This window comes from Channa argus, chromosome 11 (genome assembly GCF_033026475.1).
Source record: "Channa argus isolate prfri chromosome 11, Channa argus male v1.0, whole genome shotgun sequence".
NCBI lineage: Eukaryota > Metazoa > Chordata > Actinopteri > Anabantiformes > Channidae > Channa > Channa argus.
Window position 1 is genome coordinate 7,194,352 of NC_090207.1, and position 27,942 is coordinate 7,222,293.

At 39.6% G+C, this 27,942-nt stretch overlaps 1 protein-coding gene across 2 annotated transcripts in view; it reads right to left on the bottom strand.

Annotated features, from left to right (window-relative positions):
- si:dkey-215k6.1 (transmembrane protein 132C) overlaps positions 1-27,942 on the bottom strand; it is a 216,077-nt gene that overhangs the window by 75,774 nt on the left and 112,361 nt on the right. For both annotated transcript variants that reach the window (XM_067521854.1, XM_067521855.1), the window contains exon 4: positions 24,745-24,885. In XM_067521854.1, the coding sequence (XP_067377955.1) occupies positions 24,745-24,885 (141 nt within the window). The remainder of the gene's footprint in view (positions 1-24,744; positions 24,886-27,942) is intronic.

Below are 27,942 nucleotides of genomic sequence, written 5' to 3' on the forward strand. Positions count from 1 at the left end.
AATCAGATGATGGTACATCCACCATTGTCATTTTGAAAGCGATTTACAGTACATCAATCCCCCAAAGCCCCAACATGAACATGGTGGTCTTAATATTGTATGTCCATTCTGAGCAGTCGCTAGCTTCTCAGCAAAATGTAATACTATGTGTGCAGAGGTGGCAGAAGTACAAATACTCTAGTACAAATGCATGTATTGGCCTGATTGGCCTAATTCTCCACTACAAGTACAACTTCAAATCTTTCACTCAAGTTCTTAGGGGATTATCTACAATTTACATATAGTACATAGGTAAAAGTACTTCACAAAGAAAACAATGTATTTTAAACAACACTGATTATGATAAAACATGTACAGTAATTCATAACAAATAAAGGTCAAAGATCACTGTTGGTAAAAAGCCAATTTTAACCACTTTCTGTTCTGGTCAGGTTAACCACCTGATGTATCCATAACGATACATCAGCATTTATGAGTTCATAGTTTACATCATATTTTTATATTATAAGCCCCAGATGGTATTAATGTTGTGGCTGATCCGTGCATATTCAACATTCAACTATGTGATGTTGGTGCCATGTAAAATAAACACTGGAGTTCAGTGTAAATAAACCGAGGTGCCTAAAACAAGGTTTCCTGTTTGAAACTTTAAGCTGTGTATTAATGGGGATCGTTGAGTGACAGGATCTCCCTGATTTTTAGAATAAGCCTATTCTGTACATTAATACTTTAGTGTGGGAAGTTAAATCAAGTACCTGTAGGTGAAATGATGAACCGACACATGAACTTATGAAGTTACTTTATATTTTTAATCATAATAACTTTATTGCACCGGCTTCACAATGGAAAATCGTTGCCTTTACACTTGATGATGAATTTCTACACACACATACACACTCTGACGGAGACTATTAACGAGAAAAAAAAAAGAGAAAGAATGAATTATTAATCATGCCGTCTAATTATGGTGTGTGGCCATGAGAGAGATATGATCCTGGGGAAATCACATCTAACAGTCATTTATCACAACAAATAGAGTGAAAAACACTGGTTAGAGGAGATGAGAAAGGAGAAAGACTACAGAGAAAAGAAGAGAGGTCAAGAGAAAAGCAGAGATAAAAGGCCAACCTTCTGCTATCAGATTCTACTATTAAAATATGCTAAGGAGATGCAAGGATAGGGAGTCAAGAGGAAGGGTAAAAGGAGAGTCTAAAATAGTGAATTAAGAGATGCTCAAGGGAAATTAGGACCCCATAAAAGCTCCTAAATGCCCCCCCAAAACTGGGTTTAGAGAGCAACACACATTAATCTAGAATAAAATCTAGAAAGCATGTTTTATTGTGTAAAATGCATGCATCAGTATCAATATTTATTAGATTTTTTGCGTTAATGATTATTTGTGCTACATTGAAAAGTCTCTTACAAGTGGAAGTTCCTCATTAGAAAACCTTTGGAAATACAAAGTCTAATGTCCTCCTATTCATTCACTCAACCCCTCCTCTGTCCAATAAACCACCACTTCAGGGATTGTGCCTTGCTTATATTTAGCCACTTATAATATACACAGGGGCATCTGTGCCATGCCATCAAATGCTGGGCTGGGCTGGGCTGAGAGAGTGACTGAATCAGGCCAGGTATCAAATCCAGCCTGTCAGCCATGCAAACCAGGGGCCCACTCAGGCCTTTAAAAAAATAAAACGCCAACTCCCAGAAGGCCGAGCTCTTTGCTTCTCCACCTCCTCTCCTTGACAGCTCAGAGGGAGATGAGGTGATGGTGTGTGTTCCTGCACGTGTGTGTGTGTTTAGGAGATTATGGGAGCAGGAAGGAAAAAAGGAGTCGGGTTAGCAGCAGGAGCTGGAAGGATAGATGGATAGAAAGTGCGCGTGAGGGAGACAAAGCGCACCATTTTTCCTCCACTTTGCATCAAGGGCACTGGGTTCATTGACAGTCTGTCATAACAGCAAAAAAAAAACAGAGTAGAAGAGCTCAGAGAGTTCCCAAACTCAGTTTGGCCTGATACTGTACATGTATGTATATGCATGTTAATTAGCAATTCATACTTCTGCTTATGTGCATGTGTCTTACGATGAGACCAGTTTGATGCCACATGCCAAACTCCCACCATGGCCAAAGCTGTTTATGTTAGATGGTTACTGGTCTGGCTGATGTGTGAAACTGGTCCACGGGTGTAATTCCCCCTGCTCACATGAGTGACCCTGTCCATCAAACTATCAGGGTCAGAGAGAAAGCGAATGAGGAGAAGGACAGGAAATTGACAACAGAAAGGAATGAAAAATTTAAAAAAAATTATAATAAAAAAGGTTAAAGTAAAATGCTTGTGCATCTTTGTTTGTGTTTGCATTAATGTATCTCAAATGACTGCTGCTGTCATTGTTGTTTGTCCTGTATAGGACAAAGTTCTTCTTTCTGAAAGGTCTCCACACACACACAAACACACAGACGAACTCACCCACACAGTGTTCTTGGAGTCAATTGGAAAGTAAATGCTAGGACACTTTGTGTGTGTTGACACCTCTGGCATTAGAACACTTACTGTCGATTAGAGTGGCAGGCAGACAGGTCACTTTATGGTGGAGACAGTAGTAGACTGATGGAGAAGGAGAGAGTGACACAGAGGTGATGTTGACTTTTTTTTTGATACGATGTCTCACCGAGGAGAAAAATAAGTCAGACTCACAAACACAAACACACATAACAGATGGCGAAAACAGCAGAAAACTCCTTCATGCTTGCAGGCAGATCAACACAAGCTGCATTTAAATACAAACAGCCATATCACGTTCTCCCACTGTGTACCCCTCAGCCCTAAGCTGAGTCAGACATGTGCATCCTCCAGTCCCAAGATGCTTTAGACTTTTAGCATTGCCATACGTTCTGCCACAGGAGAAGTGCCTTTATCAACTTTATTGCTACACAGACATGCTTTAGTGTTTGGACTGGATTAAAGTAGTTAAAATCACTTACAAATAGGTAGGTGTAAGTCATCTACACCAGGAAATGTGAACAGCAGGTGAGTGTTTTTTGAAACCTATAAGCTAGATCTACAGCTGTGTCATTGGCCGGGTGAGCAGATGTGAAAATAAGCAGTTCTGTCTCTCTCTGACTCATGTGGTGTTCCTGGTCAGACATGCTGTGCCATCAAAATATTGTCCATAACTAACTTTAGTTCATGTATTAGCTCAAAGACAGATTCTTCTACATTGTCATCTTTAAAACTGTCACAGTTGGTTTAGGTAGTAATAAACATACATTGTGATGTAGCTTCAGGTGCTTATTATGCTCTGTCATTTGCCTCTGTTTACACTCAGGAGGTTATGACTTATGAGATCTGACTTATGCTCGGACACACACTAAAACGTGGCCATAAGTTTGAACGGTCTGTTTATATAGCACCTATTATTTATCATTCAAGTGCTTTACAATGTTGCTTCACATACACACTCATACACACTGATAGCAATGGCTGTCCTGAGGTGTGGTGTCTTGCCCAAGGACACCTCAATATGTAGACAGGAGGGAAATTGCTCTACCAACTGAGCTACAGCTGCCCAGTTTTCTTGCTCACTTTTTTGCTAAGTCACTTTTCTTGCTGCTCCATCAGTTTCTTCCTGACTTCCACACAACATTGCTTCAGCTCAGTTTAGTCAATAAACTACATTTCACGTAAATGTCTTCAGTAGAATTCATTTTTGACATTCTTATACATCCCCCACATGTAGAACAGTACCACTGACCAGTGCAGATCCATCTAGGTGTGTAGATATTATGCACTGTGTTGCTCAGAAGATCAAGTGTGCTCAGTTTGGTTTCCTGGGTAATGGTCAAGGTCAACGATCAGGTCAGTAGATGAATACAGATAAACTGTTAAAAAATATATATTTATAACATCTCTATGCACCCGATCCACAAATACTGTTATATTTAGACATTTTACAAACATTTAGTGAAACCATTTCCCTTTGGTGTTGATGTCTCAGTTCTTTAATCCCATCTAAAATATATAGATAGCAAACAGGTTTTTCATGTCATTATAAGTTACACTATAAGACACTATAAGATTTCCAGGTCAGGGGTATAAAAGAAAGAGTGGAACACAGAGAAGGTTTTGGGTGATGAGAGGAATAAATAAAGAGGTGTGAAAAAACTGAGGAGGCAGATGAAAAAAAAAGAGAGAGAGAATTGGAAAGATTGAGACAGTGATTGAATGTTATTGTGGTTGCAGAGGAAGAGAGAGAAAGCAGCCAGGCTTTTCCTTATCATGTCTGGGCAAGTGTGTGTGTGTGTGTGTGTGTGTGTGTGTGTGTGTGTGTGTGTGTGTGTGTGTGTGTAGGCATGTGAGAGTGGGATGGAGAGTAGAAAAGGAGAAAGTGTAGACACCAATCTTTCTCAGAAGTATACAACTTTATTGATCTGAACTGTCAGAGAATTTAAAACAGCTTTGAAAGCTTGACACATGTCAGTGCGCTTATTACTGTACTGTGTGTTTTATTGTGCTTTCAGTGCTGAATAGAATATACTAGATTATAGAGCTGATATTGTGAGGGACTGGTGCCTCAGTGGTAGAGCATAGGGCTGGGATGCAGAAGGCAGTGGGTTTGAATCCCACTCCGCCAGAAGCGGCCCCACCCAGGAACCAAGGTGCCGGTCCCGAGCCCGGACAAATTGGCAGGAAGGGCATCTGGCGTAAAAAAGAAACACATGCAAAATCAAAGTGTGGCGAGCGAAAGCCGAAATGCTTTTTGACAAGCCGAAAGCCGTTGATATGGAGCTTATATTGTAGATAGTACTAAAGTTTTTGTAGGCTTATTAACTGCAACTTGAGATGTGCAACCATCAAGTGTTGGAGAAATGCCTTTCTTTAATACTGATAATAATCCTCACTCTTCAAACTTCATCATTTAAGAGACTTCTGTTTTCATCATGTTCAAAAGGAGGCAAAAGAAAACGTTGCAGGTTTCAAATTGCAAGCTACCACATAGCGGTGAGCTCCAACAACACAATCTTCCGATAGAAAAAAGAATGATATATAACAAATGACAGACATACAGAGGCAGGCTGAAAATGAAAAGTCTATGTGCAAGTGAAAAAGAGACACGGAGAAGAATATGGAAAGAGAGAGAAAAATAAATGACCTATCTCCATAAAAGTCACCGTGATTCCCAAGTTGGGAGCTGAACAGCTAAAAGCCAACAGCCAGAGAATGGCTAGGACTGATTGAATTTATAGGAGCTGCTTGCTTAGATCAATGCCACACACAGACACACACACAGACTAAGGGAAAGTGCATGTGGGAAGCAGATTTGTTGTCCATCGATACCTCCCTTCCTCCTGACTTCTGAAGAATTAGTAGGAGCGAAAGCAGCAGCGCAGGCTAGATGGACTCAATTCAATTCAAGTTTATTTATATAGCACCAAATCACACCAAAAACATTCTCACGGCACTTAAAGCTACAGTCTGTCTGCAAAGGTATTCTAACAGTTTGAGTAGAAACATGTCGTGACACAGACTCATTAAACAGCACAGGCAGCGGTGCCACAAAAAAAGGCCAAACCTTCTGACCAATCATAGAAGAGCAATGATTTCTGCTTGATTGGAAAGCTTTTTAGCATGTTTAATCATTATAATTTCATAAAGGGAAGCTGTAGCAGAATCAGAGCGGGAAGAGGGAGGGCTGGGCCGGGCAGACAGGATGGATTCCAGGTCTCGAGCTAATGCTACCTTAAGATTCACACTGTATCTTTAACATAGTCATGTCAAGACCTTACAGAATTATAGAGAGAAGCCAACAAATCTCCACTGAGCAAACAATATAAAGGATACAGGGAAAACCTCCCTTTAAATGAAGAAGCCTTCTTAGTTTTTTAAACTCCAAGCTTTATAACACAAGCTTTCTGTTATGAATTTGTCTACATGAATTAAATTATCAAGGTTATGTGTCAGACTTTTGTCAACTGTTTCTTATATTCAGCCTGAGTATGATGACAAAGTGACCTTCATGTGTTAAATTTGCGGTGTGCCCCTTTGAGACACCTAATTCCTAAGGGATTCCACATGGTGCTTTCTTGGGTTTCCTTCTGGCTGTGGTCTATAAAACCCCCTCCCGAGACCATTTTATTTTGTAGAGTAGAGTACTTAAACGTGGCTATTCACTGACTTGCCAGTATAAAGCTTACTGTCCTAAAAAACTTTGTTCATCTGAAAAAAAAGAAAAAAGAAAATCAAGAAACAAATGTGACACGCATGCACACACAAACTTCTGCTTAGCCTAAGTGGTGAGTCCAGCACTATTAGTTACCGATGAATAATGAGGGCAGGCAGGAAGACAGCGAGAGAGAAGCAAAAGTGAGAAGGCAGAAGGAATGAGAGGGAATAAGAGTGGAAGAAAGAGGGACGAAAAGAGAGAGAAGAGAGAGTCGACGATGAAAAAGATGTGAAAGAGAGAAACGGGGACTTGGTTGTAGTGAGAGAGTAAGAGAGCAAAAGGCGGCAATAATGAAAGATTTCAAGAGAAATAAAGAGCGAGAAGTGAGACAAAGGCTGAGAGATCCAGGTGTAGGAGACACAGAGACGAGGAGAGGAACCAGAAAAATAAAAACAGGTGTCTTGCAAATTTCTGTAATTTGTAGTAACTGTATCAACAAAGTACAAGACACTCTATATGTGTATTTATGTGTAAATGCCAAATAACTTCACTTTGTCATATGTACACATTTGGCAGTTTATTAACAATTTGATTTCCACACTGAGAAATAGATTTGAAAAAATATCTATTTGTGAAATTGTGTTGCTGCCTCTATCAAGTAGCCAGTTGACCTGCCAATTTAGGCCGTTAGGGTTATCTTGGGCATGAATGGAAATTCAGTTCATTTCTTTCATTTCTGCAACAAAATCCAATTTTCTTTAATACAAAAAAAGTTAAATTTGTTAAAATAACATTTCATTTATTTGTAAATAATTTATAAAAGACTATATAATACAGTATCATAATATCATCCAACAATGCTCGAAAAAAAAAAAAACCTTCTACTACGCCAATAAAATCCAGTCCATTATTCCTAGAAGATAACAAGAAACAAACATCACAATTACTATGACATTACTGCAGCAAATACAACAATAATTCATCTCCTTAAAGATGTTCATATGAGTTACCTAAATTTACCTCTCTATCTAGCTTTGAGTAGTTGCATGTGTGAGGTAAACTGCGTATTGCATACTGAGTATTTTGACATATCATATTTTGACAATTGTACAGATACATACAACATAAATATTAAAGCTGTATGATGTATATTTTTTGAGCATTGACCATTTGTTCAACAACAGTGCTCACCAATTAAATGAATGGCGCTAATCTGCCATCACGATCTGCATGGGAGGCTTCAGACAGCTCTATCTCAAAAACTATAAAAGCCTCAGCTTAGAATCAGGATTCACATGTGTAATATGTTCAAAAGTAGGCGAAAAAGTTTGATGAATTCCATTGTTAGGGTTTATAGAAATGACATCTAAAAAATGTTTTTTCTAACCTCAATTTTCAGGCGTACGCCTTGTCAAACTGGAGGCACTTCCAGTTTTTTTTTAAAAAAAAGGTCAACCACGCGGTTCCTATACAAGTCAAAGGGTTAAGGAAATCAAGCTAAAATTAATGCAGTCCCATAATAAATCCAGTAATAAATCTCAGATTTAGCCGTTGAGGTTTGATTGTTCTGATCCAACTGTATGACCACTTAAAATCTGTATCTGTCTTTGTGCGTAAATGTGTGTCATATAAAGCTCAACTCCACTGCAAGGCCATTTACATGAATGTAGAAACCTTACTTATATTACAACGCAAAAAACCCAGCAAGGTCTTAAATTGGTTCCTGCAGTAAAGCTCCTTCACCTAAAAAAAGCTCTTAGTACTTTCTGATATAGTGCTGAACGATTGGAACAATATAGCAGCCTTTTCTGCAGTGTTTTACAGCAGTTGTAACAGTGAACAACATGAGGACTTTGAGCCTTCTGGAGTCCCAGAGGTAATTTAAAGATTGGTGGCCTGCCGACCAAATTCAGGCACTGTGAAGAATTTTGCTAGAACAAAACTTTTAGAGAGAATGTGATAGTAGCTTGAAATAGTAATAATAATCTTTTTTTTTTTTAAATGTATATCACAGGTTTTGTTCTCATGCAAGTTGTTTGATTGTATAAACGCAAATCCAGTAACAAAAGATTTGAGTTATGCAATGATATATAAGCTAGCCATTGCTTTTTAAACATTATTTATTTGCCCATATGTGCAAACACAGTTACATAGTGACATATTTTTATTCTATGACCCCCTAAATATACCGGATGCAAATATTTCTATATGAGTACTTAGGTGTTACAGTAAGAGACATAGAGAGTTGTCTGAGAACAAGAAAACAAGTTTAAAAGAAGCACCAATCTCTGTGTGTGCTTCTTTTAATCGCATGTATGAGAGAGAAAAACGTAGGAGAATTAATCTTCCATGAATTTATAAGTACAGGTTTCAGTGGTGGAACAAGTGTGTGTGTGTGTGTGTGTGTGTGTGTGTGTGTGTGTGTGTGTGTGTGTGTCTTTGACACAGAGACAGAGAAAATGTAGGAGGATAAATCTTCCATGAACCTTTAAACCAAAGTACAAAGACGGAAAAAAGGTGCATGCTTGTGCATAAGTCTGACTGTGTGTGTGTGTGTGTGTGTGTGTGTGTGTGTGTGTGTGTGTCCCTGTCATCTCTAACTACATGTACCGTATTTCTCCCAGCACACACACACGGCACAGGAGAAACACAAGAGACAGATAGTGACTGCCTGCGAGGATCACGTAATTAATCTGGGGCACATGCCTTTCTTGAGGGCATAGCAACCCAACACATTGGCATGACGGATTAAAAGTATCAACGTAAATCCCCTTTTCATCATGAACGCCTTAACCTGTGTCACCATGAAAAGAAAAGCGACACCATAGTTTCTTTCTCTCCTCACTCTGTATAGTTTTGTGGGAAGTTTTTTTTTCTTTTGCAAAAACTCCAAGAATAAAAACTTTAGCAGTGTTACTTACAAAGACACCACATCTAAAAAATTGTACCCGGTCACACAATAATAAGAAGCAAATAACATTAATTATAGGAAAATTACGTAAAAAGTGACGTTGTTTTGTAAGCTACAGTATATACTGAATCAAATTTGTAAATGAACAGAATAGCCCGACCCCCCACCCTCCTTTCCATTTCCTGTGTGACACACCAGCATCCTCCACCTACCACCCCACTCTCTCTAAAAGCACATTATCCGCCACTTACCACTATTTAGCATAGCATCGATTAACAATGAACTAGAAAAAAAATGTCACCAAACACTCTGGTCGATGCCCTTTTTGTTAGCTTCCGTGTTAATGTCCTTGGCCATTTGTTGGGACATGCTAATGTGCTAATCAGTGCAGAAGATATGTTTAGCCTTAGGGGTGAAGCTTGTGCTACACTCTGAACTGCTGCCAGCTAACACACACACACACACACACACACACACACACACACGCATATGCAGAAACTCACATGTAGAGCTCCCTCTGTGGAACATTACCTTGGTTAACAAAATCCCAGCAGGGTTAACTTGAGGATTCCATGGGTGCAGAAAAGTGCTCAGAAAAGCTCAAGATCTAAGCAAAGGTGTGTTCAAGTGGGGTCATGTAATAAGAAACTTTTAAAGCCCAAATTAATCAACTTTAAACTTGCTTCCTATCATTGTACTTTGAGGTGTACAGGTGAATGAATGGCCTTGGTAATAAAATATCTCTAGTGCACGTCGGATGACATCATCCATAGAAGTCCCCATCAACCAACTACGGCCTCTCTAGATTAAAATAATCTCAACTCCTCCAGATAATGTCAATTTTTGTTTTTCAGCTAGGAGCAGAGGAATATTTTATTACATGGAAAGCAGAGGGACGTTTAATAACATTTATATAAAAGTACTCCCCAGAACCATAGAAAGAAATGTTGAACATTACTAACCTGACAGCCACTTAGCCCCTTCTGTGATTCTCATTGTTTGAACACATTTGTTACTATTTTGCAGCGGTTTACTGTGGGCTTTCATTGGATTCCCAAGATAGCCCATCTCACTTGGCTTTAAATGACAGCTCCACGTTTTGAGCCCGGCCTTCCAATCGTCCCTGTGGCGCCCAGAAAGATCCTTGTAAGATTACAATCTGTTAAGATAAGTAAGTAGCTGCTGTTGATGAATATCAGAGACAGATATCACTATCACTGGCACACAATGGGCTGACTGATGATGAGGTTGCCTAGCAACAACATTATGCCCCTCACTGTCAAAACTGTCCATCAGAGTGATCTGGATCAGCCTTGTGGTGCAATTTTCTCTTTAGGAAGTCACTATGTTTCCACTGGATTTGTGATGGTGATTTTCCTGTGAAAGCCACTGACTGGAGGTCAAAGGTCAAAACACCTTTTTGTTTGCCACTACATCACTGTGACTAGTGCCAGATGAGCAAAACTTGCAGTAGTCACTTGACACTAAACCATACCTTTGCTTCTGTCTGATTTTAATGCAGCATAGCACTTCTTTTTCACCCTCTTGTCTCTGGCAGTTTTTCATTGGATCTGACACTGAACACAACCTGTGAAACCCCTGCCTCAGCAATGTCGGGTAGACAGGGAGGAAGACAGTGAGAGAGAAAACGGGAGAAGAAAATGATGAGCCAAGTGGAAAGAAAAGAGAGGGAAAAAGTCAGGCAGATGGTAAAATGGAGGAGTAGAAACGCTTGTTAGCACCTCACTGGCCCAAATAAATATAAGATGACACACCTGACTGATAATTAGTCTCAAGAGCATTAGTGTCTCTCAGAGTAAGACAGCATGTGTGGAAGTATGTGAGTGTGTGAATATGTTTGTGGGTTGTGTTTCTGTGTGTGATGAAAAAGAGGCCAGGGGCCTTTGCATGTGTCCAAGCTAATGGGTATCCTGGCACACATAATCAGAAGCGTTAATCACAGAAAGGGGAGAGCGAGACAGACTTTCCACTGACAACGAGGCACAGAGAAGCGAGAGAAAGAGGTTAAAAAGTCAATAGTGGTGAAAAGGGAGGATTTTTTTTAAAGGCTGAAATGGGATAGACCTGTCAATTATTTAACAGGTGACGTATTTCATCTGGTATTTGTTTTTTTTTTCTTTGGTAATAAACACCTCTGTACTCTGTCTCATGCAAAAAACACAAAACTCAATTTAATTACATGCAGGAAGAAGAAAAGCGATCGAAAAGGAAGCATGAAAAAGAGAGTGGAAGATGAAGAGACAGAGGGATGGAAATGGATTTTACTTGTAGTCAGCTAACTTGCGTCACTGGCTAGGCTTAAGTGAAATCCTTAAGGGAATTTCCAATCTGAGAAACAATTCTGTTAAGTTGAACCTATTGTTCAAGTCCAAACCAATATTTGCAAACATCGGGCCTTTTGACAGATATTTTTTACACACACACACACACACATCTCGAAAGTAGCAAGACACACACTCTGCATAGAAGTGAAACACACACAAACCTTATTCAGGGCTACTTTACTTTATTGTCCTTGCACACTATTTATGGATACTGTTTGTGTGCTTTTCACTGGGTTTAGTCTGATGTTATATGCATGGTTGTTGTCTATTGTTTTTCCCTCTAAGGGAAACACCAAGCAGAGTTTTTATGTCTCACCTGCACAGATTGTATGTCCTATTTTTTTAGGGTTTTGCCATTTGTTGATGCAAATGAATTAAACCATAAAACATAATCTGTAGGCAAAACAAATCAAGATACAAAGCCAAGGGCTGCTCTTGGACTTGATTTGCTTGCTGCCAAAAAAAAGGGGGGAAAAGGTGTATAAGAGGTTAATATTTTCTCTACATGACAATAAAAACTTATAAAACAAAAGCGTTACAGAGAAATGCACATGTGCTAATAGAGTAAACCAAATACTAATATTTCATTTGATCGTGCATGTAAAAACGTCATCCTTACAAACACAGATTAGCAACAACAGTAATAGCATCTAGTGGTTTTAATATAGTGATGGAATGGGATCAACCCCGTACACAAGCTGTCACGCAATGTGTGTTCTGACACCTGTCATTCAAGCACAACATGATGTTCCCTGTCTACCATAGCATTAAAACCATTGGCAGGTATAAATGTTATGGTTTATTGATTTATTTCATGTTGTTTCATTTAGTTAGTTGAACAATGTCGAGAAATGTTCATTGTGATCATAAAATTATTCACCAATAAATCAGTTATATATGCCCTTTTAGCAACCCGATCAGTAAATTAACTGGCAATATACTGTACAGTGTGGCATTACTGAGCTGGATGGAGCCAAAAATAGATATTAGGACATGCTCTCTCTCTCACACACACAACAATCAAGCTCCTTTTTCAAAAAATAAAAATTTTCTGTCAGACACACAGCCTTTGTGATTGATTGTAAATAACAGCTTTTGCACAAATAGTCTTCCTATTTTGTGCGTGTGAGAAAGAGAAAAAAGAGGTGTGTGTGTGTATGTGTGTGAAAGGCAAGGTAATTAGGTAATCAACAGCTGTGCCAGACAGACAGGAAGCAGCTTGTTAAGAAACTGAAACGGAGATGGAAGTAGATAATGAGAGAGAAGGAGCGGTAGGATGAGCCACATATAAACAGAAAGAAATCATTTAAAAAAAAAAAGGTGGAAACAAAGGAACCGAGCAGTAAAAACACAAAAAGGGCACAGGAATTGAAACAGTGAGAAGGACAGAGAGTGATGGAAAGATGAGGGGGAGAAGGGGGGCGAGGAAAGCATCAGATGTGAGGACAGGTGCTGTTGTCAGCTATGAAACACATGTAAACCTTTTATTGACAGGAGGAACCAATTACTGACAGCTTGAAAGGAAGGAAGTTTTTCACTGTCACACCAGGAACCACAAACAAACCTCCGTTGAGTTGGATTATTGTTTTTTATATTGTCATCACTTGATGTTCCCCTGTGTGTGTGTGTGTGTGTGTGTGTGAGGGGGGGGGGGGGGGAGAGGATGAGCCTACTTGTGTGTGCATAAAAACAGGGCGACAGGAGACTGGAGGTGAAATCTGCATGTCTGGAGGCCCAGAGATCATTGGCATGAGTTTGAGGTTTCAAAAGAATAACTGGATTGTTAGCACCTTGGTTGTTTTAACACGCCATCAGAAATATGTGACGTTGTCAACAGAGAACCCATGTGACATGACATTGGGCAACTGTGGATACTTCTGGTTGGCAAGTCTTCCCCTTGAAGCACAGGTAAAAAAATAAACAGGGGATAGAGCCCAAGAGGTGAGCCTGCCTCATCCCTACACTTTCCCTCCAGGGCTCTCAAAAAAAAAAGCACCGACTTTAAAGGAAACCACAATGCTTCAAGCCTTAATGTTTGTCATTTGCTCCCTGCGTCTTCTTTCTCTCTCCATCATTCCCCTGCTGTTTTGCTGGATGTTAAGAAGACCATTGCTCAGAGGAGTCTCAGAGCAAAGAACATTGCCTCATCTTCCAGTTCCCGTCTCTCCTCCATCTCCCACCAGATCCCCCCCCTCCCTCTGTCCTTCTCTTCACTCGCTGTCTAGGCATGGAAACACAACCAGGCAAACACACAGCTGCTCTTTTTCTTTGTTGCTATCCTTTACTCCCTTTGTCATCATTCTGCCCTCCCTCCTTTTCACGGCTAAAATATGAGCATTCACTAGAACCACAAAAGAAAAGAGTAAAATCAGTTTCCTCACAATCGGTTTCTCCCTCCCCCCTTCCAATATCGTTCTGCTCTTCCCTTTTCTCTTAGCTGGCTGTTAAAATAAAAAGCATTGGCTGCATTCAAAGCAAAGATGTCAGCCTTTTCCCTTTTTTTACCATCTTGTCTCCCCTTCACTAAACATGGATTTACAAACTTGAAGTTTGAACACATCTGTTCTCTGTCATGTCTAATAAAAATTCAGTTGCTATACAACTAAACTGCAATCGCAAAACCATTTTTTGTGTTGACCATAAACACAACCAAGTTGCATTTTCTATAACAAACATAATAAGGAGATGTTGCCCATAACCATAAATGGAAGCCACAAATGCCACATATGAATAAAATATACCCAAACCATTTTGTTCCTGCCAAAATAGCCAATCTACAACACATACTTTTTCCACTAAAGAAATTATTCTTGCAGTACAACTCAACAGAAATGGCTCTGGGACGAACTGAAAATATATTTACAAATCTAAATGTCCATCACATTTTAGTGTCCCCCGAAAACATTGCCACAACAGTTGGTCTACAACGATTCTGGGGGACACTAAAAAGTGATGGACAACGAGTGTAGTGTTGTGCTTAGAAGGTTACCGAATGAACCATAATTATAGACAAACTGCTTATGGATGTCTTGCTTCTTTCCGGATTGGGTTTGTTTGCTCCGTGCTGATATGTCCCTCACTGCTGATTCTCTTTGCATCCTCTCCCTTTAGATCAGACCAAGTAAGCTTGTCATCGCAACTTTTTTGGAAAAGTGATCAGGTGCATATATATATGCTCATGCTCATATGTTCAGATCTTGTCAGATTAATGGCAGGCGGTGCATGTCTGAAGGGGCTTTATATGCCAGAATCCAGTATTTCTAAAACTTTCCTTCAACCTTTCCTCACTTCTCTCTCTCCTGCCTGCCCATTGAAAAACAATCCTCCGTCCCACATTCTAACAACGTAATGCAACTTTTTTATGTCTTTTTCTTTCCTTTTCTTCTTTCAGCAGATCCTTTTAGTCTCCTCCTGGGAGACTGAGGCGCTCTGTCCCCTCAGTTTGTTTGTGTCATTTGTTCGCTCATGCTTGCTTGAGAGCTCTCAAGTCAAGGACACCAGCTTGATTTTTTTGGTTTACGTGATGAAAAGAATTCATTAACCAGCAGCAACGGGACCCTAGGGTTGCTGTCACCTAAGGAGGGTAGGAAGGCAAAAGCAAGAGGGCAAAATGAAAGAGTAGAGCAGACTGGAAAATGGAAAGACAGGAAGGACAAGAGGAACAAGACAAGGGCTGGATGATAACGTCAGGAAAAAGAGGACAAGATGCAGGGAGTGAAAGTAAGAAGGTGGATGTGTGAGGTGATGGGAGGGAGGGGATTGGAATGAGAGAGCAAATAGACAAAAAAAGAGAAAAAGAAGAGTAAAAAGGGACTGGGATATCTCTATCGTTTGACACCTCTTCGCCAACACACAAACACATACCCACACTCAGCCACACAAGGGACAGAGAGTTAGTGTTGGTATCGGCACTGCTGCTAGCTCTATGACACAGTACATCTCTAAGGAGAGCGACTCGAACACACAGGGTCTACGTAGGTCACCTTAATTAGCCACACATCCTGCTTTGCAGGCTCCCGAGGGGGTTTAACAGGGGCGTGGAGGGTGAGGAGACGAAGGATAGGGGAGACGGAAGGGAAAGTGAGTAGCGGGAGTGGGAGCGAGGGAGGAATGGGTATTAGAGTAGGGGGAATAAGCCAATGGGATTGGAAGGTTATTTAAAGCATGGCCTACAAAAACATTCCGAAAAGTACAGTGTGTGAATTTGCATGGATGTTTGTGCCTTTAGATATGAGTCCATGCATGAAATGTGACCTACACCATGTACGTGTGTTAACTTTACTGTCAACATGAAAACTGACCCCACACAGCATCTTCCATAAATTCAGTATCGCATCCACGGCATGTATTTGTGTGTCTGCATGCATTCACACTAGCATCCAGTATGTATATGCACATGAGTCGGGCCTGGTGATTGAGTGTGTTCAGGTGGCCAGGGTCATTTCAGTGAGTGACAGAATGATGCTAGGCTGTACATATAAGCCCTATGCATATCTGCAAGGCCTAATTAGCTAGCCTAGGTCAGCATGCAGGGCTATGATAAAGTGGGGAAGTACAAAAACCACACATAATGAACCCAAATGCTGCCTTTATCTGACCAAATCCCATGTTATCCAGACTGTTTTGATGTCCTTTTCCCTGTAATTGACAGCTAGAGCCTTCCCTTCCTTATATAAATTGTTACAGAAGCATCCTTTGCAGAGACATCACTGCTTACTACATGCTTTCTAAACTGAAACTGCAACCTAAACACAGTAAATTGTGTGTTTGTGGGACTTTCACATGGGTCAAGTTAACTTAATTGGATGACAGCATGATCTCCAGAGGAAGAACATTATGGTGAAGCTTGGAGGCACGCTGGTGCTTCCCAGCTGATGTAACAGAGACTTAAATCAAATTCATTCTGATAACCCTGCTCCCGAAGGTCTTACCTTGCAGAACGACAGGTTTATTTTAAGAAGGTTTGCTCACATGCACTTAGCTGATATGCCTGCGTTGTCAGACACAAAGTTGTTGTTTTTCACTTTTGGTCAGCGTATGTTGATTTGCTTAAATCAAAAACCTGATTTTTTTGTTAAAAGTAGGTTTCTCTATACCCTCTCTTCCCCGGTCCCTTAAAATGATAATTTCCATTTTTATTTTTCCTCCTCTAACGTTTTACATTCCCCTTTTACTGTCCAACTGCAACTACAAGTCATTTCTTTTTATCTTGAAATCTCTCCCCTCCCATCATGCTTTCCCACCTCTGTCCATTTTCAGTCGATCCTCACTCACATCATCCCCTCTCAATTCCTCCTTCCTTCACTTCTCCTGCCCTGTTGATGTTTATCAGCTTTAAAGCACAAGCTCTCAAGCTCTACTGCTCTCAAACACAAACTCAGGAGAAAAAAAAACACACAAATACACTTGAGCATATAGAGACAAAACTACTTAGGGTCAAGATGTGGGAAGACCAAAAACAAGGCTCAACAAAAATGTAGAATGGTGTTGTTGACCTCTGCAAGCCAAACACATTTAAACGGAATTGATATAGGAAAATATTACCACAATAGTCATTTTGCAAGCATTCTAAGAAGAGAGGGGAAGATGAAGTATAACAGAGAAGAGTAAAAATAGAGGGGGAAGAAAACCATCAGTGATGCTTCAATACACTGTAAAGCACCACTAACACATATCGTACATGTGTATACACCTTCAGAGACACATTTGGCCTCAATTCAGTACTGTGCAATCAAGAGAAGAGAGAGAGAAGAAAGGCAGGAAGGAGCAATAAACACAGACTATTACTACTGAAGTGGTCATTTCCTCTGCTCTTCTGGTAAAGGAACCCTGCAGTATGGACTATTATCCTTGTGATTTTTATATGTTTTATATTTCAGGGAAACATTTATACTAAGAGGTTGAGGAGTTGAAATACGTAAGCACAAGGCATAAAACCCATTATAACATACTTGAAGTTGACTGTTTGAAAACACATAATCAGAAGATGGTAAAGTGAAAATTGGCGACAAATTTATAGTACCAAGATTGAAATTGCACCGTCTGCGAGGGACACAAACCACGACATTTTTACTGCTGTTTTTTGAAGATTTCCTTAAATGACTGAAACAGGGTTTAGTTGGCTAGTTTTGTTAGTTTAATTTGCTACCAGTTATTCATCTCAAAGGTTTTTAGAAGCCACTTCAGTGTAATGGAGGTGAACAAAATTTAATTTGGAGAACAGATGCTCCAACTCACAATCACGATTCTCGTTTTATTTTTATCATCCAAATGAATTTGTTTTTTGTTTGTTTTTTACAAACTGTCCCCATGCCCTCCACGTCTCCCCTAAAGATGACAGAATTCAGCAATATAACAAGTCATTTGCCGACTACGCTAAGCTAGATAAACCAGGGAATAGTCTTTATTGGTTTGATTTCAGCTGGAATCTAAATGGTACCATCAGCAGCAATGCATTGACACTTTGGGTCACTAACTGGTGTTTGGACACAAAAAGGTTCTACTCTTAATAGTATCACTTACTGAAGAACATGTAATGTTCTTGTATGGAATGTCTTGGAATACTGTTCAGGAAAAAGTAAGGGCATAATGTAGTCACTGAAAGGCCCTAATGAGGACATACAATCAGTACTGTGCTCGTCTGTTTGTTTTGCTTATGTGGTATCTGGTGCCATGTCTTTAACATAGAAGGGGGCAGAAGAACTGTTCATCATATAAACATGTGACATATAACCATCTTTATATTACAGTATATACAGACACTGCAGTGAATAGAAATAGTGGATAGTGCATGGGTGTAACTATCTGAAGGGAATTCTCCATGTTCCTCTCTCCAGGGACTCACGCTCCTGACCCCTTTCCCTCTCTCGTTTTTCTCATTTTATTTCTTCAAATCGTCTTACTCACTTGAACACTCACTTACACTGTCCCTTTCTTCCTCTCTCTTCCTCTGCACCCCCCCTCTCTCTCACTTGTTGGCAGACACCCTTCTCTGTTGCTATCCTTCCTCCCTCTTGCTGTCTTTTTCATCCCGGTGTATGCCAACTGAGTCTGCAGACATCTTGGCCCCATGTCTATGCTCTGTGTGTGTGTGTTTGTATCCCAGGGAGACTGTCAGCAATCAGACAAAAGCCCTCTGTTAAGTTAGTTTGTCTTTACAAATGGCTGAAACCTTACAGCACTTAACCCTGCACCCTGCGTCGTCCCCTCCCCTTGTATGGATTTAAACTAGTTCAATCAACACATTCATCAAAGCTCTGTGTGTGTGTGTGTGTGTGTGTGTGTGTGTGTGTGTGTGTGTGTGTATGTGTGTGTCTCTCTGTCTTTGATTCAAATGTCAAAAGTATAAACAGCCTTCACAGTGATGCAGGCTCCCAGCATTTTTAGCAAATACAGAAGTGTGATTCAACATGATTTAATGTGTGTGTGAGTGTGTGTGAGAGAGAGAACAAATATATCCACTTCTCATATTAGCTGGCTGAAATGTATTTCATTAAAGTTAATAGAGGTGCTTGTACCTCATTTGTGCAAACAAAATCAACCCACCACTTGATTGGGTGATGTCTATGCATGTGTTCTTTTCAATCCAAGTATAATCCCGAGATAACAGCCTCTGCGCACAGACATCACTATGTAAGAACAACTCTAAACTGTATGACTTGTGCTGATGAAAAAGTCATGTTGTGTTTATGTGTATGTGTAGCAAGTGTGCATGAGCCTTTAGCTGTATTTATTTGCTTGATATATAACTGTGTTTTTTGCATATGTAATGCTGAGGGATTTAATGTGTGCGCACTTGTGTAAGGAATCCATAAAAAAATAGAGACACATGATAACACAAAATTAACTAAAAGAGACACAATTTCACTACAAAACATTTTGACAGCTGTTTGTCCGTGTCATGGGAGGGGTCCTTTATAGAGGATATGTTGGGCCTTTTCCCTGTGTATGGCCCATTTTCATATTTTCTAATAATCTGTCCATGGGTTCAGGTTACTGAAGGACCAATCTATAAATTACTATAAATATACTGAGAATCTATAATAAAAAGTGTCTAACTTTACATGATGGAATTTTTAACAGCCACAAAGCTAAAAAAATAAAACATGTAACTGTAACAATATTACTTTTCCCAGTAACAAGTAGTTAGCTACACATGACAAAGTTTGAAATAAAATTTAAGTATTATTATTAGTTTCTCAATCCAAAAACAACTTGTTAGAGCATTAATTGCTGTGTCACCACAGTAAAGATTAATTTGAAATGCAACATTTAATATTTGTAGTTGTTGTATTTGCACAGGTCACCATTAGCAGCACCATTAGTTGTAGCTGAATAGAAGATGAAAGTGCCTACACGATGAAAGTGATAAGAACATAATCATAAAATGTAAACTGTGTTTGTGTAGTGGTAGTAATACAACTATATAATACATATAATAAAGTAATACATATAATAAAGTAATACAGGTAATGCAACAAGATACTTTTGACAAGAGTAACCTGTAATGAGTACAATATTTTTTGGAGTAATAAGCCCAACACTGGAAATGACAGATTTCTTAAGCCTGTTATTTATGTTTTTAATACCAAGTAAATGTCCAACAATTTAAAAACAATCCTCATCTCCACTAAAGGGCCAAAATTCCACTGCTTTCCTGGGAAATAGTTACTGAGTTTATTCCATGTTTAACAAACTAAAAAAATGGCCTTATTTCCTTATTAAAGTGACAATTTGCTCAGCATAGTGGGAATTACTTGAGGTAAGAATTTTTATTATACAAATTTATTAAATTAAACATATTGGGAGACTTTTCCTCCAACTGTAGGGAAAACTGTAAAGTCAACAAAATAAACTTTTTTCCTTCTCTGAGCAAAGGGGCCAGGGTGATGATAAACACTATTTATCACACGCACATGCATACACAAATACCACGTCCCTGTATGGACAATGCATTACCCCAGTTTTGGTATTGACTGAGGCCCATTAACAGTGTTAATCTATAGACCTAATCATGATCATGAAATAGAGCATCGCTTCACACTTGGCAGCGTCAGCCGCACTCATAAACTATGGCATACTTTCCTTATATAACCCACAAGACCAAACTGAGGTCATCCTGAGCCTGTTCCACTTTGTGTTGGGTTTAATTATTTTTAACATGCAACTTCAAGTTATGAGGAAACAAAAAAGAAGCTAATTTTCCAGGAGACTTTACTCCTGCGAGGCTGGGAAAGTGATTGACAATATGAGTAACTACACCGAAAACTCAACAAGGTCAAGCCCACCACATAAGCAGCAGAGTGTTACAAAAGAAAGTCCAAGACACTTGTCAGAAAAAATATACAATGCACGATTACAGCGTACAGTATCATGACATAAAATGATATGAAAATAGCATAAAGAAGAAAAGATAAATGAATAATAATTAATTCCAACAAAAGACAAATCTTGCTCCAGGGCACCTCAGCAGCAGCTTCTAAGGGAGAGGAGACACACACATGCACATCCAAACATCTCATTATATTTTATTTTTCAGAGCACGGGTACACAGCAGCAGAAGGGCAGGGAAGCAGAACTGAGCGTATGAGTGTCAATAACACAGTGTGACGTTGCTGTGTAATTATAGCTGAATTACATTAAAGTGGTCAAATAGTGAGAAATACACAAATGATAAATCATTACTTCATAATCAAAATCAATAAACAAACAAATGAGAGCTGTAGGAGAGCTTTGAACCAATCGTCTGCATAAATAGGGTGCTCTAATGAAAAAATTATAGAGGTGATGGTGGAACAGTAATTACATTTATCATGATCAACAATGTTTTTCTTTTTTTGGTTCAGATAAACTACATCCATACAGCACACGCAAAAACACAAGTGATGTACTATTGTATGTAAACCATCATACACGTACCCACCTTCACCTTAAACACGTGCACAGAAACACAATTGCACGCGGCAAAGTCTACGATATGTGTCTAACTACTGCACCCGCTCTGCATGCGTATCATACACTCAACCCCATATCCTGCCACGCCATGTTACATCAGAGCATTACACTAGGTAACAGGAATCAATTCCAAAAGATTAATTGTCAGAGGTAGTAATTATTCCCGCCCTCTCGTTCATAAAAAAAAAGCACACTCACTGTTTCGTGTCTCAGCCAGTAATATCTCATTAGAGATTAATACAGATCAGCTCTTTTAATTAGCCACCCTGCCTACACAATTGCTGATAAAAGCCTGTGATCTTGCTCTTGTTATGCTGGCAACAGTCTGCATATAATGCATGTGTCTGTGCAGTGTGTGAGTGTCTTCCCCAGTAATAAAAAAAAAAAAGTCAGCTTCAATCCCACCTATAGTTTTTATAACTCTCTAGCATTAAGGAGGTAACAACGCAGCACTGTACTAAATCTTCCTGTGTGTATCTGCCCGTGCTTGTACAGGCCTATACATTATTGCAATACAAGTACATCTGTGCTTGTCATATCCTAATCTGTGCTTTGAGGCACCTCCTTTGCATACAGCCTGACTTTAAAGATGACAGGAATGGACGAGTGTGTGTGTTTACATATGCGATTCTCTGGGCTTGTTTCTATAGCATTGCGATCTGTGTTTATCCTGACGTCACTTTGATGAGTTTTCCCTCCAGGGAAAGAAAACAAAACCCTGTACCACACATGGATACATGCCAAATCTCAGGTATATAAGCAGCATTTAGAATCCCCTCCATCTCAACACCTCAAACAACGGCATCTTGATGGATGACAACGGGCCAGGAAAATGACTCCTTTGCCTCGAGGCCACGATGGCTGGCACATTCAAAAATGCATTGAATGCCTTCAGTTTTTCAGCAGCCACACAGAAGGACACCACAGGAATATCCACCAGTCCCTGACCAACTACTTTAAGTACTATCACAATTATTTTACCATATTGTCCAAACTATGTGCATGGTTCCATTCAGGAAACACATACATAGTTTATTTCTAAACAAGTACCACACAGGTGCTACATCATTCCTAACATGCTGACCAATCATAGTTTAGCAACCATTAATAGGCACAGCAGGGGTGTCATCTGTTCAACATGGCAAAGCGAAGTGATCGATAATTGAGCAGTGAAACGTTTCAAACTAACAAGAAAAAGTCCAGTTGCCAAGACTCAGCTTCCAGATCACCTGGACACAATCTTCACCAGTGTGTAATGAATTAAATAGTGTGTTCATTTACTCTAAAATGATCATTAGCATCTATGGGTAAATGAATGACAAGTCCATGAAGCCTCTCAGCATGACTGGTACAACTGCGTAGTGTGTCCTCGCTTAAAACATTAACAGCTTTACGTATTAAAAAAAAAAAAAACAGGTCTTTTCACTTTTCTTGAAGAAAACAAAACAAAAAAAAAAATCAATTTGATACCACTGATTCTACACAGATCATCTTTACTGGGACCTGCTTCTAAATGCTGCACAGCTTTAGCCTCTTGTGATCTGCAGACGTCCCACCTATTTCAAGCACACTCGAAGCTTCCTGCATATCAATAGTGGCTCCCTGACGCATGCAAATATACAATATACCGGAAATTGGGTATTTCCTATTTGTGTATGGGCTTGATGCTATGAAAGTAACACCGTGTGTATGAGCCACCATGTGTTTAACCATCTTATGCTCTTCAGCAGAAAGCTCAAAGCTGTTGTGTCATCACTTTTATTTCTTTCTATGGAAGATTTGGATTATTCATTGCCGCTGATCCTGTTCATCAGTCAAGGCTAGATGTGGCTAACAGCTAGCTAAGTGGTACTAATTAAGTTAGGGTTGAGCAATAAAAGTTTCATGCAAGGAGAAGCCATTCATCTGTATTTTTGGCAAGAAATGGAGAACAGACAATTAGAGAAAGAAGATAGATGAGCAGGTAGATAACTGAAGGAGAGTTAGGAGAGAATCTAAACAGAACTGTATCTATATTTTCTGCTCAAAACACTTTCCATTCAGTCATGGCTAACACACCACCACTACCAGAACAGACTTAGTCTTAGCTGGCTGGGCACTGACTTTTCGCTGAGGCTTAATCTCCTTTTGCATGTACAGTAATGTAACAATACCTTGTTGTTTTGAGATACTAATATTATACAGATAAATAATATTAAACCACTGTCTTTGTTTAGTGGCTTTATATGGATTCACAAACACAATATCATTATTTAAAAACCTTTTCATCAAGTTAACTCTAATTCTATGTGAAACATCTTGGGTGTCAATCCAGGTTTATGATTTTTTTGTACTTTGCAGCTGCAAGGCTTTGTCAGGGTTTTGTCTGCAGTTCAAACGTCCAGTCGTCTTTTGCAAGCAAACTTCATCATCATATTCTATCCCTGTCAACCAAAACGCCATCACCTCCAGGTAGTTTCATTTTTGTGGCGGACAGGATTCAGCATGGACACTGACTGATCTGCAGATTTATAGCCCCATTAGCATTGACCTATGATGAACACTTTGTTTAAATAAAAAAAACAATGTTTTGGCTTACAGGCATATACAGAGGTGGTGCACTAACTAACTAACTAACTATTGAAATAATCGGGACTTTGGGGGTCGAAGGTGCTCGGGCACAGCACGGATCGCCTAGTAAGACTAAGTTGGGTGCAAAAGTTTGCATCCCCTTACATTGGTATTTTTTCTTTTCCGAACTGTAGATATCTTTATTTGGAATAAAGTTGATCTGTAATGAGCGGTTACACTAAAGCAGTGCTATTTCCTGCATTAAAACAATCTTGTTCAATTTGTTACCCATTCAATTTATTGTTTTGATTTTGACTTGGTGAGTCACCTTTTCTATAACGTGCAGTTAACTTGGGCCTCTGTTTGATATGCTTTTGTTTTAAATACTTTTCTCACCAGCTTGATGTTTTCTGTCTCACCCACGCAGATAATATTGTATTTATTCTGTCTTTTGTATTTTTCTGTTAATGCAATGCAACAACAAATCCGTCCTAACTAGGCACTGGAATCAAGTACTGATCACCTTCCACATTATCAACAAAACACTAAAAAGCAGGCTGTGTCGCTCTGCTGTTGCTGGTTTTACTTTGCTAAACTAAACACACACACACACGAACAAACCATCCATACAAGGACGAAGCAATTACCAAGTAAATGGCAAATTTAGCACGTCACCTGGGTCAGTGCTTTCCACAGCTGCTTGTGAGCCCACCCTCTGTGTGCATTTGACTGCCGATGAAGAGACATCGAGGCAAACTTTTGTGTTCCCACAAATACTGGGTACATTAAGAGTAGATGTTGGAAATCAAAAGAGCTTACCTCTCTGCTGTTGAGGATGCCTTTCTCTGACACATCACCGCCAAGGAACTGCTTCCTGGTGCCATTTCCTGTTTGATCTCCCACTCGACGACGTTGCTCGGTTTCACAGCCAGGAAGTTGATGCCTGACTGGAACCACACCCTGCAGACAGGCATAAAGGAAGAAATAAAGAGATAAAAAGAGAGAGAGAGAGAGAGAGAAAAGATGGTTAAACTAAAGTTCACAAAAGCACATCATAAACAAAGGAAAGAAAGAGGGCTGAGTTGTCGCAGTGGCAGGGAGAATTCGCTTAAAATTGAATTTGCTCCACTTGGAATTTCCCTGCCCTGATTTTCTTTTAATCCCTGATGCGTGCCCTGCTCTCTTTGTATAAAATGTCTTTTAGAATTGATTCACGCAGCATGGTGCCACCTCCCACGGTCTGTTGTGATGGAGGAAGACACAAGAGTGACAGAAAAATCTCTTAGAGAAGTGAACAGTTTTAGTGCTCTGTGGATACTGAATTGGATGTAGGCTTAGCTGGAGATGATATCTAATACATAAAATGGGATTTTTGTCAACGAGACCGGCAACAAGGAATGGGCATACACGATATGTGGTTATGTTTTTTTGAATTCTGCAAGATTTCATCTTCTCGTCAACAGCTCTTTTACCTCACTTTGCTCTTCAAATGTTCATCATTCTCTGCTCTCTTGAGTATTTTGACCACATTAAATATTTTATCTGTGCTTCATTTACTGCTTGTCACTTCTCATTTTCCCTTTTAATCTCCATTTAGATTCCAGCTGTTCTTCTTTGCCTTCCACATTAACTCTTTATCACCTACTGTCTCTTCCAGTTCTGCCTTACTGTGTTTTGATTTTTCCAGTGTTTCATTCTGGTTTTCCTTTGAGTGGCCATGCACGTCCTCTGTTTCTCCTGCAACTCACTCTACAAACATTCATATTCGTTTCAGTTCTCCATTAAATTCCACACCTCCACTCTATTCCTACGTTCCATTCCAGATGGCCTCTTTGTTTTTTGGCTATTACTCCTCCTTCATCACATCTCTATCTACTTTCTTCCATACCTGTCCTTTTCCTCACCCCTTTCCAAAGCTTTTACCTTTTTGGTTATCTTCTATTACTTCCTCCCTTTTCACTATTCACTATATGCAGGTAAACACTTTTTTTTTTATTTCAAACTCTGCCCTCCCTCCATGTTTCAAACCTATGGTTGATCTCTTTATGTTCTTCCTTTCCCTCCTTTTAATCCATCCATATTGTGGTTTGTTGTATTTATCACTATGATGTTTATTCACACAATTTATGAGCACGCATGCTTGTTTACTGCTTTTCTTATTAACACACATCATCTAAACAGAAGGGGGAAAAATACTTTTTTCATTTTTTTTTATCTTTGTCTTGCTTTATGTCATGCCACACACTGTCTTCAAATACATCATGGTGATCTCTTGACATTTTCTGTCCATACGTTTGTGTGTGTTGTGTATGTGCATTTGTGTGTGTGTGTGTGCTGCTTAATAAGTTGTACAATACGTTTTGATGGTTGCAACAACGGAATGACACTTGAAAACCTGCTTTCTTCTGTTTCCCTCTGAACGATTGAAAAAAAAGTTCCCTGATGACAATTGTTTTGTGTTGTTTACGTGCTGCAGTTAGGAAAATGAGGGGAAAGGAGGGAAGTTGCACAAAAGTACTATTTTGCAAGTGAAGCAGTGGGCTTGTTGTTTGAGGTGTGTGCATGTTCCCAAGTAAAAAACCTGCACCTGTGTAGCAAAACAGCATAAAATAACAGGTGGCCTCCTAAAAACCTGTCTTTTATAATTCAATGACTGACTGTTGCATAATATCAAAAAGTCTCCCCCATTGTTGTCCCCCTGTCTCACCTCCTTCCCCCTCCCCCGTACTCACTCTAACACCCACTCTGCGGCAACAAAAATATGCAAAACAAAGCAGTGAGATCGGACGAAATTTGTGGGAGAAATAATGTGAATGACAGACTGACAGGGATGTGTGGAGTACGGAGGGATGGAGGGGAAATGTATGCTCTGATCGTCAGCTGAGAAAAATTTGTCCCCAAAGATGTTGAGATGACAAGGTCGTGGCAAAGAGAAATCATAAATAAAACATAGTGGTAAAATACATAATAAATAAAATTCTTCAGTACTTCTGTAGCATGCGTGAGCACAAACCCAAATCTTGTTAGTGTATTATTTGATATTTCATTAACTTAAGCCCTTTGAAATGAAAGTCATACACATCACATTTTCAGATGGATTCCTAAAGCACAGAGCTATGACAGGCGTAAAACTGCAACCCGCATTAGTCAAAAGCCACCACTATAACGGTAAGAAGAGCTCTGTCACCAAACATTTTCTAACTGACTGCCAATAACCACAATGGACATGCTGTCTGAGAACTGACAACCAAACAATGCAACAATTATCTAGGACAAAACATGCAGAAAATACTCATTTTCTGTGTAATTGCAAGGTATTGTAGCCCATTCATGACAAATACAGATCGGGGTGGATGAGACGATAACATATTAGTATCTGGATGCCATTCGTGCTTTTTTTTTTTTTTAAATAACAGCTTCACTGCAACTATGAGACTATTCCCTGCCGTGAACGGCACTGATGGTCCCGTCAAATGTCTAAGATATGGCAGTTTTGGTTTAACAGCCTGCAACTTTACTGCTTAAATTATGTACTTTGCTCTCATCAACCATGTTTCTACCCACACCAGACATAAGTTTAATAAAAGGCTCAGCTTGACCGATTTGACCTGCCCACACAACAAACCCAGTGACTAGCTTGTGTCTGTAGGAGCACAGCAGCAGTTAATGAGGGATTTTGGACTTTTCATTCATCACATGGTCAGACACACACTTCTAAGTGAGTGCTAGTGTTGCTCCCACATTGCTGCCACATTTGCCATTAAAGTTTGACAATGCAGTGACATGTAAAATGTGTAACTGCTCATTCATTATTCATTCTGTTATTGCCTGCCATCTCTCACCATCTCCACTGCGCTGTAGTTTCAGAACCTGCAAAAACCAACCTGCCCTGTGGTCAATTACCACCTACACTGATCCACTTCCACTTGCCTTACTGTGCTATATACCAGCTGCAGCTTCCCTTCACTAGTTACCACTTTTGCATTCCACCTGTTTTTGGCCTTTGCCCTGTTCGCC